At 46.9% G+C, this 14,261-nt stretch overlaps 1 protein-coding gene across 2 annotated transcripts in view; it reads left to right on the forward strand.

Moving 5' to 3' along the window:
* Positions 1 to 1,196: 1,196 nt before the first annotated feature.
* The window catches only part of LOC129385276 (uncharacterized), a 610,699-nt gene continuing 597,634 nt past the window's right edge, over positions 1,197 to 14,261 (forward strand). For both annotated transcript variants that reach the window (XM_072289404.1, XM_072289403.1), the window contains exon 1: positions 1,197 to 1,648. In XM_072289404.1, coding sequence (XP_072145505.1) covers positions 1,606 to 1,648 — 43 coding nt within the window. In that variant the 5' untranslated portion in view covers positions 1,197 to 1,605. The remainder of the gene's footprint in view (positions 1,649 to 14,261) is intronic.

Genomic DNA, 14,261 nt, shown 5'->3' on the forward strand with positions numbered 1-14,261 from the left:
AAACTTTTCTCTTATAATGACAACTTGCTGTTCATGATCTGAGAATGCCTGCCAAACGCACCCCAGCCCATTCTTATTCTTTTGATTATTTCAGTCTCATGATCCGGATCCGCAGTCACTACCTGTCCTAAGTATATGTATTCCCTTACCACTTCCAGTGCCTCACTACCTATTGTAAACTGCTGTTCCCTTCCGAGACTGTTAAACATTACTTTAGTTTTCTGTAGATTAATTTTTAGACCCACCCTTCGGCTTTGCCTCTCCAGGTCAGTGAGCATGCATTGCAGTTGGTCCCCTGAGTTACCAAGCAAGGCAATATCATCAGCGAATCGCAAGTTACTAAGGTATTCTCCATTAACTCTTATCCCCAATTCTTCCCAATCCAGGTCTCTGAATACCTCCTGTAAACACGCTGTGAATAGCATCGGAGAGATATTGTATCTCCCTGCCTGACGCCTTTCTTTATTGACGCCTTCCACATATCTATTGCCTTAGTTTATCCATGTACCAAGATATTTATATTCATATACCCGATGTATTTCCTGGCTCTGCATTGACACTGTCTGCTCACTGTTTTCATTGAATACCGTAACACCCAATTTTTCACCACTAAATTTCAGACCTAAATTCTCGCCTTCCGGCCCGCAGATATTAGCCAGACGTTATAGCACTTTGGTTGTTAGGTAGCAACACAATGTCGTCCGCATAATACAAACCTGTATGCTGCTGCTCTCCTACTGTAAACGCCTATTTGTACGAGAGATTAAACGCGATATTACTTCCCTCTAGCGCCGTTTCCATCTTTACAATGTACATCATAAACAGCGGACGCGCAGAGGCGGGCGCCATCTGGTGGTGCTGCAACGAACCCAACGGCGCGCGTGCTCAGCTGTGATTGGTCGGCCTGTTCGGCAAGGGAACAGCCAGGCCGCAGCACCCACGGTCGCGACACCCGGCGAGGTTCGCAAAGAAAAGCTTCGCTTTTCAAAATCATGCAGATCATAAGCATTGTGGCAATCGGTGTGAACGAAGCTTAGACAAGGCGGCGAAACGGCGCATCGTGATAAAAACGCGCTGCGGATTTCAGCGACGAACGCGTCGCGTAAAAGGCGTGCATATATAGTGCGGCGTAACACGGTATCGCGTCGCGCGCGGTGCAATTACGCTTGGTTACGCTACTCCGGCTGAAAATGGACACTCTGGAGTCTAACTTCAGCGCGCAGCCAGCGCGCCTGGCGGTGTTCGGCGTGGTCTTGCGGGACCAGCGCGGGAATAGAACGTCTTATTTAGCGGCAGAGCCGCTAGACCAGAGTGCGTCGCGCGATTCCTTGGCAGGCCGGCAGCACACTGGGCATCAATTCGAACGCACTGCAGAGATTGCGCTGAGAGTGGGCCTTCGCCAAATGAAGAAAGCGCTCGCGTGCCGCGAACTTACGCGCATGCGCCAAGGCAGCAGCGGATTTCCAGGCTGCCGCGGGCCACGTTCAAAGCGCCGAACTATGCAGGCGCAAGTTTTCGGTGATCCTCGCGTCGCCGGCGTGACGTAACCGACTTCGCCGGCCGCTGCCTGGCGTGCTGGAAACGCCTGACTATATCCGCGCCCTCATGGTCGTCAGCCTCGTTGCTGTACCTTGCAGAGAGAGCAGAGGTGAGTTTTGTTCAGGGGCGATATTCTCGAGCGATCACTTTCGGTAAATGGCGGTACTTTCGATCACTCTCGCGAGATTTCGCGTGACTCGGCAACGAACGCGTTGAAGTGGACGACAACGTTTCTGGCACTGTGCTAAGACATGGCGCTTGACACAGTGCCAGAAACGCTGCCAGTCGTATGCGTCCGGTGCCGAGTCACGCGACGCCTCTCTATAGTGATTGAATTTTTTATAGCAACAGCTTCAACTCAGGGAGGCAGCAAACAAAGGTTCGCTTTAAAAAGGAAAAACTTGTGAGCGCGTAGACAGCCAATGCATTATTACAGGCCAATCTTTCATCCTGGGAGTGGCATTATTGAGCGCGGGTGGCCGCCGATCCGCAAGAGAAGCCTCATGCATTCGCTTTTATTTGAATTTCGTGGGGCGCACATAACAGAGTCGTTGCGACGAGCCAAGGACAGGGTGCTTCGCTGGTCGACAAGCTGTTCTGTGGAAAGCCTTTCCTGGAAAGTCGAGGGCACGCAAGAGCGCAAGAGACGAAAGAATGACAGGCATCTCGTTAACCGCGTTTTTCTCGGTGTGCAGTGGAACGGCCGTGCGCCGTGCCCGCGTCGTCTTTCTTGTTTAAGGCTAGACAAGCTATCAGAGACTTGCGCATATGCGACGTACTATAGCGAGAAAGCGAGAAATATGTGCGGACATATTTCAACGCAGACTCAGATAACATTTTTGACCCTCAGCTCGTTTTATCACTGGTTCCCGGGAAGCGCCAACGATGGGGCTGGGATCCCCGGTGCGTCGGAAAACGGAACGAAGGCGTATAATAAGCAAAAGAAATGAGTTGAAAAAAAGAGGGTACCGAGGGGAGGGGATGCGCGAGCGGCGGCGAACTTTAAATAATAGCGTCATTTCGTGCCTAGCCACTTTACAACTGCTTTTCTACGAAGGCCTTAGCCAGGCTCCCGTTTCGTACCCATGGTAATTTTCACGCTGTTTATAAATTCCTCGAAAGAAGTCCTACATATGTCGAGTGCCTATTTCTCATCTCACGGTAGAGCTGGTTATATATGGTGCAGTTTGACAAATTGAGATTGCCAAATTTTATACCTTAGTGCTTACCGAAAAATATATTTAGTGAAACGGATGTCGGAGAGACACCGATATTTATAAACGCGAGCAGGAAAAACATGGTTTCTTGGAAGGCGTATGGTAAGATTACATGCCGTGGTAGGTGACACATTCGGCTACATCCGGGAAGGCAATTTAAACTCCATGACCTGAGATGAAAAGTGCAGTACTGTCAGGTTGTAGCGTAGGTGAAGAATCAAGCTCTGCCCAAATGAGTTAAAAATCGAACCCTTCATTGGGCGAACTTATGCCCAAGAAGACAAGCAACGCTCAAATAACGATGATAGCGGCAGAAAGGTACGCAAGCTAAACGTAGACTTGACAGATATTCCTGTGTACCTATTGTGCAAAAAGTATTGCATTTCGAATATGCGGTGATAAGTTCGCATCATTTCCTCATTAGCGTAGCAGGTTTTACGAAACAGAAGAAAATAAAAAGTAAAACAAACACACAAACAAACAAACAATTTACGTAGTACACTCATAAGCAATATAGCTTAATGGGAAATAAGCTACCTAACAAAAATTGACAGTCACTTTAGCATACGACGAAGAGGGTGAAGGCGGAAGCCTGCGCGCTCAAGAGACATTAATTAAATTCCTTGCCGTTCTCATTCGGATGCATTGTTACTTATTATTGCTTGTTTTCTCCCACCGAAGGTCGTGAGTTCGAGTGCCTCAATTGACGCTACCTTAATTAACCATGTTTTAATTAGCTTCACCGTAATAAACACCAAAGGTCGCGGGTCCGAGTGTCTGAATCGACTCTATGTTACTTAACTTTGCTTTTTTTTTGGCATGATGAGCGGCACCGCAACCAGCTGTGGAAGAACACGACGACGAACGCGCGAGTAGTGACACGAGCGCGTGTGTGCGCGAGGCGAGCTCACACGACTTTCTGTGCCGCACGTCGCATTTTCTAGACCTTCAGCGTTGGTGCTTTCTGAATCTCATGGGTAGTGCGTTGTTCAGTTGGCTTTCCTGCCGAACTTTCGTGTTCCACGTGACAGTTCTCGGCGAATGGTGACGCCTGGAAAACGGACACGCGAATCTGACTACATACGGGAGCGAGTAGAGGAATTGTACTTTCCTGCGTCCCTCCATATGACCCAGAGGTGATCCTTGTTTAAATAAGCAAATTTTCATTACCCCTAGCGCTGCTGCGATATGTGAAAGATACCGGATTGAGTCAGCGTCTGTGATCCGGACTGAGTGACCGACTGATATCCCCAGTGGACTTTCTCTTCTTCTAATATTTCCGTCCCCCTTTCCCCAGTGTAGGGTAGCCAACCGGGCTCAGTCCTGGTTAACCTCCCTACCTTTCATTTACCATTTTCTCTCTCTCTCTCTTACTCTTATTACCCCGACTGACCGTTGCGTTCTGCTGCTTAGCACGAGTTCAGGTGCTCGATGGCCGGCCGAAGCGGCCACGCTACAATTTGAGCGAATCTTCTTCCTTGCATTGACTATACTTTTAATTTTTAATGGCGCGGCAAGAATTTAGTGCAATCAACTACACCAGCTTGCTCACTCGCAGGTCCTTCTTGCATTGATTGGCCGCCCGTTAAAGAAGCGCAGATGCTCTCAATTCAGGGATGGAAGTGCTGCGCCAATTGTGCCGTCTTGCGCCAAACCATCGAGCTGCGCCAACCTGCGCCAAAACTCTAATTTCGAATGAAGTTGCCAAATTTAGCAGGATATGCGCTTTCAGTGGCAACCACACAGCCATGCGCTGGCTAGCGCTTATCACTGCAATCCAAGCCTAAGCCATTCGTTTCAGCGTCGGCGTCTTCGGAGTGTGGGTGTGTTTGGTGACATAATTGTAATTAGGTTACAAGAAAAATGAAAACCATCTTGTGATATACAATGCATCACGAATTCTTTATAACAGCGTTAGACGTTTGCATATATGCGGACCAGCTAAAGGTGATTTGAACTGGCGCTCACTTCACGGGGGCAGTCGGGAAGGAAAGCCGCGCTGAACGAATAAGGTCGTACAGTCTACTCAGCGTGTAGCTCGCAGGTTTCGTTATGCATATTATTGCACTTGTGTGTCGTGCAATGGGTGCACACTGAAGAACCCCAAGTGGTCGAAATTAATCTGGAGGCATTGCGGAGTGCCTCATGATAACATCGTAATTTCGGCTCGTGAGACCTCAGAAATATATATATATGTGTGTGTGTGTGTGTGTGTGTGTGTGTAGCTATGGCTTGGGGAAATCACGCTGGCCCTGGTAGTAAAGTGAAGAAAAAAAAAAGTACGACGTGCGTTGAATAAGCACTGTATATTGCACTGAAACGTCAGTGCAATATATTGTGCTTATTTAACGTACGTCGTACTCCTTTTTCTTCATCATATATATATGAGAAGGACATTTGATTCGTCGCTATTGAACTCTTTTTCAATATTCGACTTGAGGTTCGACTCCGATTTTCAAAACGAAGACGGCGGGCCTTTGCTAGGTTTCCGGACATCGTAATAGATGGCGCGACAGTCTCGCCAGGCACGCGGTGACTCGCTACACACGGCTCGCTTCTGCGATTGATCTTTTAAATGTTTATATAAAGCATATCTATATAAACCTTATATAAGTGCTGTTTCATATATATATATATGTATATATATCAAAGTTAATAAATATACTTTGTAGTATTTTCTGACAGTCATTAGACAATGAATAAAAGATCATACTCTACTATATTGACTTTCGCTCATGGAAGTTTGTCGCAGCTTTGACACATTTAATGGCAACGCATAGTCATACATAGCTGAAGGTGTTATTATACCTCCTTATGCGTCTATTGTTTCTTTTTTATTTTGTTTCAAGAGAGAACGTTCGTTCTCTTTTGTAAATTTTTTTTTCCCATATGTCAGAGACTAACAGGAACTCATGTTGAAAACTCTAAAGATTGGTTGCCCATTTACGACCTGCCTCCCCGTATTCTGTCTTCTGGGCATGGCTATCGTCAGAGATTTGATGCGGCGGCGCTGGCCTTCTTGAAAAGGCGAGGAAGTTGGCGTGCAGACTATTCCCGAAGGTGCAGATTGACGGCGCCCTTAGACTGTGGCGGCGTCCCGCGTGTGCTTTGCGCACTACTGAAGGGACCCTGAAACATTTTCTTTTATCGTAAGCAAATGTTGCAAACTTATAGGCGAGGCTCCTGTGAACATGTGGGCCAAATATGATTGCTCAACATATAGCAGGGAACTTGCAATCTGATGTCCAAAACAGCCAAAAATAGCCTCCTGCTCTCCTTCGTCATGTAGTCAGCAACTGCGTCGTGTGCGGAGGCGAGCGGGGTCCACAAGGCACTGGTGGATTTCGTGGTCGCGAGAACATCCTTATTAATGCTATTATTGTTAATTTTGAGTTAAAGAAAGAAAAATGCACGTGCTCGCGATCTCAAGAAGACCAATAAAGCATTTCGTCTTTGCACTTATTGTCTACACGCAGCAGTTGCGCGTAGCTGCGTCTACTGACCGTGGCCTCCGAGATGTCACCGGGCGTGTTTTATCTCTCTCTCTCTCTCTCTCTCTCTCTCTCTATTTGATTCTTCATCATATGCTCCTCGTGGATTACCACGCCAAGCCATCCCTTAGACTAATCTCTCCAGTTATTATGGAACACTCTTTCCTCACTTTCGCTGCCCCAGGGTGGAAAATGTGTATAGGTGGTTCGCACGAACGTCGCTGTCTTAGGCTGCTATCGCGAACTGTCATTTCTGCGCATAGAATGCGCAAGGTAATTATTGTTGCTTTGTGGAGCGTTTATGCCCATTTACTAAAAGGAGCAGCCGTCCCCATTCTGGGATGTCTACGCTATATTTTATTTTCGTTTCACCAGAAATAAAGGAAGCAGCGGCCGGATTTGACGTTCGCCGCTGCGCCCCTAGCGCTTTCTTTTTTTTAAAAAGAATTCCCGCCGCATCACTAATTAAAATCTCTTTTGTTCCGCTTAGTCTCGTGACGTCAATGTGCCTTCAATCTAACTTAGTTCTGCCGACGTTCACCTAGCCGTGGCGTGTGTCTATCTGATGGGGCTTTAAGTGAGATGGAGAGATGCGTTCGGCGAAACGAGCGAAGACGCCAGACACGGAACGTCCTATTTTCGGGCGCCTGTTCCCGGTTCGTCGCAGTTTCGGCGAGGCGGTGGAGGCAGACGCATGGTCGCTCGAGCTGGCATTCATCTTTCACTTTAGGCAGCCCCCATTCAGTTCCTTAACGCTGTCCCGATAAAGGAGACGTTCTGAAAGGCGTCTAAGCGGGCGCGAGCATTCTAGCATAACCGCGAACTGTCGCGCATAAATTCGCTGGCATTACCAGCTCGAGGCGACGACTCTACGCTTGCTCAGATTCTCTTTCTGCTCCTGCGCCCGACGTTATTATCGGATTACTAAAGACGGAGAGAATAACGCATTCTTCTCTCTAACGCTTAGGTCACCGATAAGAGCGTGTCTGTGAACGCTGAGAAAAATAATGGGTTGTGACTGCCCCATGGAAAAAAAAGGAGTTCAAGTTTGATCTCTATGCCAGACAACGTCCTAAAAACGTCAGCACGCGTAGGAGTACTGACATGATATTTTGGCTCTTCATTTTACCCATTAAATGAAGGATCGGGACCTAGAAACGCTACAAAAAATAATTGCAAGCCTCACAGTGCCGTATAACTAAATCGACATCTTTTCTACAGCCAATTTCGGTTTGGTTTCTCGGGAGATGACTGTCGCGACTTCATGACGCAAAAGGTGGTCACGTGGTAGCTGGACACCTCGACGTTCTGGCGCACACTCCGACTCGCTCGGCCGTCTGCCATGCTGCCACATCGGGCCTCACAACCGCCAGCAGCATGGAAGGCAACCGAGCGAGCCGGAGGGAGTGCCCAAACGGAGAGGTGTTCTGCTATTACGTCGTGACCACCTTCTGCGTCATGAAGTCGCGACAGTCGTCTCACGGAAAAGGAAACCGAAAATGGCTGTAGAAAAGATGTCAATTTAGTTATATGGCACTGTGATGCTCGCAAATCTTTTTATAACGTTTCTAGGTCCCGATCCTTCATTTAATGGGCAAAATGATGGGTCGAAAATATCATGTCAGTACTCCTTTGAGCTTTCTCGTTGCATAATGATCTTAATAAGACTGTCTATCATTTTTCAACAACCTCCTATTTCGCAGCGCAATAAACAAAGCTAACCATTCGAAGTATTTAAAAGTGCAGTGGCTTTTCTTAGAAAGCGAGTAGAAATGTTTAAACAAAATTTTTCGATCTGCGTAGTCTCTTGTTAAAGGCCTGTACGGACGTTCGCAACACGATGGCAGTGCTGTGCTGGTAAAATTGAGGAACTGGAAACGCACGGGGTTTCCGAAGGAATGGTTATTTCTGTTTTAAACGCTGAAATGATGACACTGATAGCCGCCTTGAGCACGCAATCTGCTGCCCAGGTAATTTGTTATTTTTAGTCATCTATAGTATCGCGTGCTTCCTACAGACGCAGTCCGTGCAGTCTGTGCCTTTCTGTTGACGGCTGTCACCGAAATGCACACCCCTCTTGTGCGACGGTCTAGCCGACGAATTGTGGTAAGAAACGTCGACATGGCACATTTGAGGACCCATTTATGATGAAGAAATGAAATTATGTGCTTAAAATCAAAGATCTCGTTGGAGTTGGAAGTTAATCAAAGGTTGGTGGGTCGAATGGCATTGGGGGACTATGGTAAAAAGACAAACGATGCAGTGCAATATGACATGGGTTGGGGTTGTTTTAAGTGAGAAAAGCGCCGGGTAAAATTAGTTTTGTAAAAGGACACAGGAACATAGATGGAAAATGGTGGGCTAAAGTGCACAAACATCTCTACGTCAAAAAAGTGAACACGGAATGGAGGAAGAGGTCAGGGAACTCGGAAACCATGTACAGGGTAATTGAAAGTGTAAATAGACAACCAGGAGTCATCGAAGAAGAAGTGAGAGAAGTAGAGACGGTAAATCCGATGCAAAGTACAGATAAAAAGACAATGTAGATTTACAAGAATGGCAAGCATAAATTAACGAGAAAAATCTGTACCATAATCCAAAGGGCACTGCCTTGCTATTTGAGGCTCTAACTAGTTGCCTGAACACACACACACACACAAAAGAAAACATACCGGAGAAAATATTCGCAACAGTATGAGGCATGTTTCTGCTGCAGCAAAAGTCGGAAAACGAATCAGCACATTGTAATGGAATGACAAGATACACCCTCAGCAAGACCCATGGGAAACGTCCGCCCTCCAGAAGCGTTGGGAGTTAAAACGGGCTGACGTAGTAACTGGTGGGGAAGAAAGCAGCGAAAGGACTCATAGAAGTGTAGTAGTTACATGCGTAAGTGACTGTTCGACACAGAGTAGAGGTCTTTAGTGAAACAGGAAAACATCCAGGAGAACAAGGAAAATTCCTAGATTGTGGTAGATATAATAAAACCTGATTAGATCAAGCAGGCTAGGTGACTGTTTGTCGCCGCTTCGTTTCAAAGGGGAGGCCAGTAAAAACCGTCATCATTAACATCATGATTCACCACTGAAGTAGCACCACTTTTCAAGTCGTACTAACGGGAAATTAGAAATCAATTACTTTCTGACACAGAGCATAGTTAGCGGAGACACATGATATGCAATTTTGAAACAATGCATCAGTGCATTTAAGCAAAATTATAAGATTCCACGGTCAGGAGCGGAAGCAGATGAACGTGAAGCAGGATGCCAAGGCTGTCAAGAAAGAGAAGAGGAAAACAGATATCGGAGAGTGAATATAGCGACTCAGTGGTGGTAATAAATGCTCGAAGGTTTCCATCTTTTGGGGGCTGGGAAAATTAACATCTTGCTCGAGTTTTTAGGTCACGGGACGTTAAACAGTTTGGTTTACACTGTTTCACCGTCAAGCAAGGAAACACGTATTTTTCTTTTTACCGCTTTCAGAGCCATACTTACATGTAATTCCTTGTTTGTAGAATAAAAGCTCTCTCGTTTCCGTCAGCGTGACACAAGAGCTTTTCATTCCATTCCATTCCATTCCATTTTTATGTTACCACAGTCAAAATACATGTTCTGAGGCTACAATGTTGCCACATCTCGAGCTTCGAACGTTTTGTTTTACGCGATGCGACAAACGAGGCATGTGCGGTGTTTTAACCCCGACGCACGCACTCGCAAAACCGGGCAGGAATGGCTGCGCTCTAGTTTCTTGCAGGCAGGGAGACACAAAAGGAATTGTTGCCTAGATCGAAGAAAATAACGTGGAACACAAAGTTGAGTTCTCGCCCAGGGACGACGGGGTTCGGTAAAAGAGGGATGGGGGGGGGGGAGAGAATGTTGGATCGTCTTGGGGAAACTGCCGACGTCGAACGAGGCTGACTTTGATTTATGGGCGGCCTCACAGTAGGGGAAGCGCGGTTATCGCACTCTCATTACTCTCTTTCACAATGGCTCCTCTCGACTGCCGCTCTTAGGCTGCGAGTTTCTCGATATTTCTCTCGCAGCGGCGCGATGCGAATGTAGGTCCAAACAAAACGTGCGCATAATCCGGGGATTGTCGTGGCAGTGCGCGGTGGCGGCTACAACAACGGAGTCGCGCCTGAAACAAGAGCATCGATACCTTTTATTTGTTTTATCTGCGCCGTTCACATGCACGTCACTGAAAGTATTGATCATGGCGCTGCGCCATCAACGTTTGCCATTGCAACGCCATTGCGCACGCGCTGTCCTGCGCCACTTCGTTTCCTTTCCAGGCTTTTCCTCGCGTTACAATACTTGTCGTTTTTCACACCCACTTACGAATATGAGTAAGCGCAAACAAAGCGAGATATGGATACATATATGAAATTAAGGCAAAAGAAAGAACGATTCCAGAAGATACAGTCTATAAGATAAGCTCAGCGTCGGTATTCAACTGAGTGATGTTTCCGAGAAAAAATGCCCCGTACAGAAAGTGTCTCGAACAAATATTGTGTAGTTGACTTTCTGTTGCTTCGATTGAACTCTGCGAAGAAGCGCCCGGGCCGTTTGACATTCGGTCGGTAAGACATTCATGCGCTGTGCGAATGTCTTTAACAGCTGTGTTGATGTAACAGCTGTGCGAGGCGCCACTAAGTTCGCGTAACTGTAAACAAAGCTTTCGGAGGGTGTATGTACGATCCCAAGAAACGACAGCGGGCCTGGTGACAACGACGTCTGCGCGATGGTTTTTATGGCCTGACTTATTACACGCGACGACGACACAATTAATGGCGTTGATGCTATTACTTATCACAGGCGATGACACCCCGACGGTTTTGACTGCTTGACTGTATGATTACAGGCGACGATAACAAAGACGAGATGACGGCTTTGATGGCCTGACTCCGCAGTACAAAAATTTCTTACAGAACCCAACCGAATGCCCTGCTAAATTCTATCTTTTCCTTTTGGCGTACTTTTAAATTAACTATTATTTATTCGATCCCACCTTACTGATTTCATTTTAAGAGACAATTGTACGCTATACAGTGCTAATTTCGTAGATATTGTATAATTTATTCACTATAAATTGGAATAATGCATCAATTTCTTGGCCAATCCCCCATGTGGGTAGGAGCCACATACGTGATAGGAAACAACAACAAAAACGACTGTGATTACAGGTGACGACGACATGATGTTTTTGATGCCACGCCTATGATTATATGTGACGATTATTCGACTGTGATGAAAGCATGCGGCTATGATTGCAGGCTACGAGAAAACCGCGGCAACGATGGCTATGATGGCACTAGTACGATTGCAGGCGCCGACAAAGACGACACGGCGATGATGGCCATGTGACGATCACAGTAACAAATACCGCACGAATATTCATAACGTTGCGGGTGCGGAATGTAATTGTGCTTCTGGGACCAATGATATTACCAGATGTTGCCTGAAAAAATACGGGGTCACGAAAATGATGGTGATATCTGCAACGGTTAACTATGAAAACTGGTTGAAGCACTCTCACCGCTTTCGCAATAAATTGTGCTGTAAACATGTTTCAACAGCAAGAAGGTGTTATTATGTTTATTCCATTCTTTTTACCCTCAGCGTAGCGTAGCCAACTAGACGCTCATCTAGATAACTCTCATCCATGCTTGTCCCCTTTTTCGAGTTTTCCCTGTAGTAGCCGCTGTAAGCAACGTTCCGCAGTGGAACGGTGCAGTACAATAATGTATGTACAGTTTAGATACATGCTGACATAACCAGGAAAAATGAACGTGGCAAATTAAATCTAATATGCAGAGCAAACAAAATGGCAAGGAACGCTGCTGCATATCGTTTACATTGACTTTGTGAGCAAAGAATCCCTTCACCGTATAGTCTACACAGTCTACAACCATCAAGGCCTTTACAAGAATTAGTGGATAGCTATGGCTGACGTTCTTCGACTGGCCGTAACTCTGTCCCAAATCGCGCTGGTCCTCTCCTGTGCAATGTCTCGACACTGGTGTCTGATCCCACGCATCTAAATCACCAGTCTACCCCCTTTCTTCACCGAAGACAGCCTTCAGAGCAGCTCCTAATACCAGTAAGGAAATAGGGTCGGGGTGAGGACACAGAAGGGGCTGCGTCTTGGTCAAAAAGAGTGCTGACCCCTGAAAAGACGAGTCCCCCCCTCCCCCCCCCCCCCACACAAAGCCTTCATCGTCTCGTTAATACAGAAGGAGAAGCGGGGGGAGACCGGGACTGCTCAGGGAGGCTGTGGCGTCGTCAAAAGGAGACAGCAGCAGCGAGGGGAGAGTGCTCTAATGAACGTCTGCCCGATCTGGAGTGTATTTACCCCCGTGCGTTGAATTCCTATAAAACCATGTTTATGCAGGACTATTAATCTTCCGCGCCGTGTCGAGTGGACGAAAAATTGACCGCACAAGGGGTGCAAGCCACGGGACTCTCTCAACCTTCAGTCTCCCACCCCCGACTTTTCCGTCTCGGCACTTTGCAAGAAAAGAGGCCTCGGCCGTGGCCTCCTTGTCTCAGTCGCAGAGGCCGTTTTCGCGAAACCGAACGCTTTCACAAGGAAACCTTGATATTAAATTCCTAAAGGTCGTTTCGCGATCGATGCTGTACAAGCGGAAAGACAAAACTCGAGAAGTTCGGCAAAGAGCTGGTGTTTGAGCTACAGGATGCTTGAAGTCATGGAGGAAGGAAAATGTTAGGAGGGAGCATCGTGCAACGTGATTGAAGCCAAACCTGGTAGCCCCACACGTGATCGCATGTCAAAGTGCGCGGTTGGTTATAGTGTTCCCGCTCTGCAGGCACAGCCACGGTAGGGCAGCCGAACAAACGCGCACCGAATAAAAACTACTGGCATAGCTACTGAGAACCAAACGTCTCAGCAATTCTCGATTCTTGCTCCGTGATTTCGACGCAAGAGGTCACGCGGTGGGCCACCACTTAGCAAATGTAAGGGCTTCACGGAGCATTCGCTTGCCAAGGTTGGCGGCTTGACGTAATGCTCTCTCCTAACTTTTTCCTTCCTCCATGCTTGAAGTACACACCGTCAATGTTTATACTGGTAAAGCATGTCGTACCGGATAGATTGACTAGTTATTTGGTGCGGCATTGTTCTCTGCTTTGTAGGTCAGACAGAATACGCACAGCGACAGAAAACACGAAGGCGCGGTGTTACTAACAACTGACTGACAACGTCGGAGCTCAGCTGGTAACGTCCGTATGAGTTGGGAGATGAGCAGCCTTTTCGAAGAATGAAGTTAGAAGTCGGCGCTAGATGGTATAAGGCTTTGTTTCGTTGCGTCCTTGCACATGGTTTGGGCTGGAATTTTGAAAAAATATGAACCAATGAACCCCCGAGAAAATTGTTCGCTAAAAATTTTACGGAGCTGCACGACGCACGAGTCCGCTTTCGCAAAGCTGATCGCAGCGTTAGGATGGTTTCTTCGAAGAGACGCTGAACAGCTATGTGATCACTTGCGCATGTTACCATACAGTGGCGAAGCGTCGAGCGAAATACTTGGTTATTTTAGACTCAGAGTTATTTTAGACCCAGAAGGGTGCAGACCTGTCTTCGACAAATGCAAGATTGTATCTAGAAGAAAATCAAGCCTTAGTAAAGAAATTATCGAGGCTGCGCAATTTCACGTGCGGGAAATAACTGTGTCAGTTGGCCCTCCATATAGCCTTGTGTGTAAAAGAGCTGACCTATATTGATTCAAATGCCAGGGTGCCATAGCGGTACGAGCAGGTTCTGTGCACATGTGTGATATTCTTGTCTTTTTGCCAAATGTTCGCTTTAATACTAGCTGTGCACCGTCAAAATAAACATCTTTGTTGGAAGTCAGCGCTGTGTCTGTGCACTTTGTGTGCCTCCTTTGTCTCCGTCGGTTCCCGCGCTGTATCCTTCCGCTGCATTCCCTGGTGCAAACAACCAGAGGATTTATGCCACTAGAAATATTTTCTCTTTTTACAAAGTTGGGGAGCTTAGC

Source organism: Dermacentor andersoni, chromosome 7 (genome assembly GCF_023375885.2).
Source record: "Dermacentor andersoni chromosome 7, qqDerAnde1_hic_scaffold, whole genome shotgun sequence".
Taxonomy (NCBI): Eukaryota; Metazoa; Arthropoda; class Arachnida; order Ixodida; family Ixodidae; genus Dermacentor; species Dermacentor andersoni.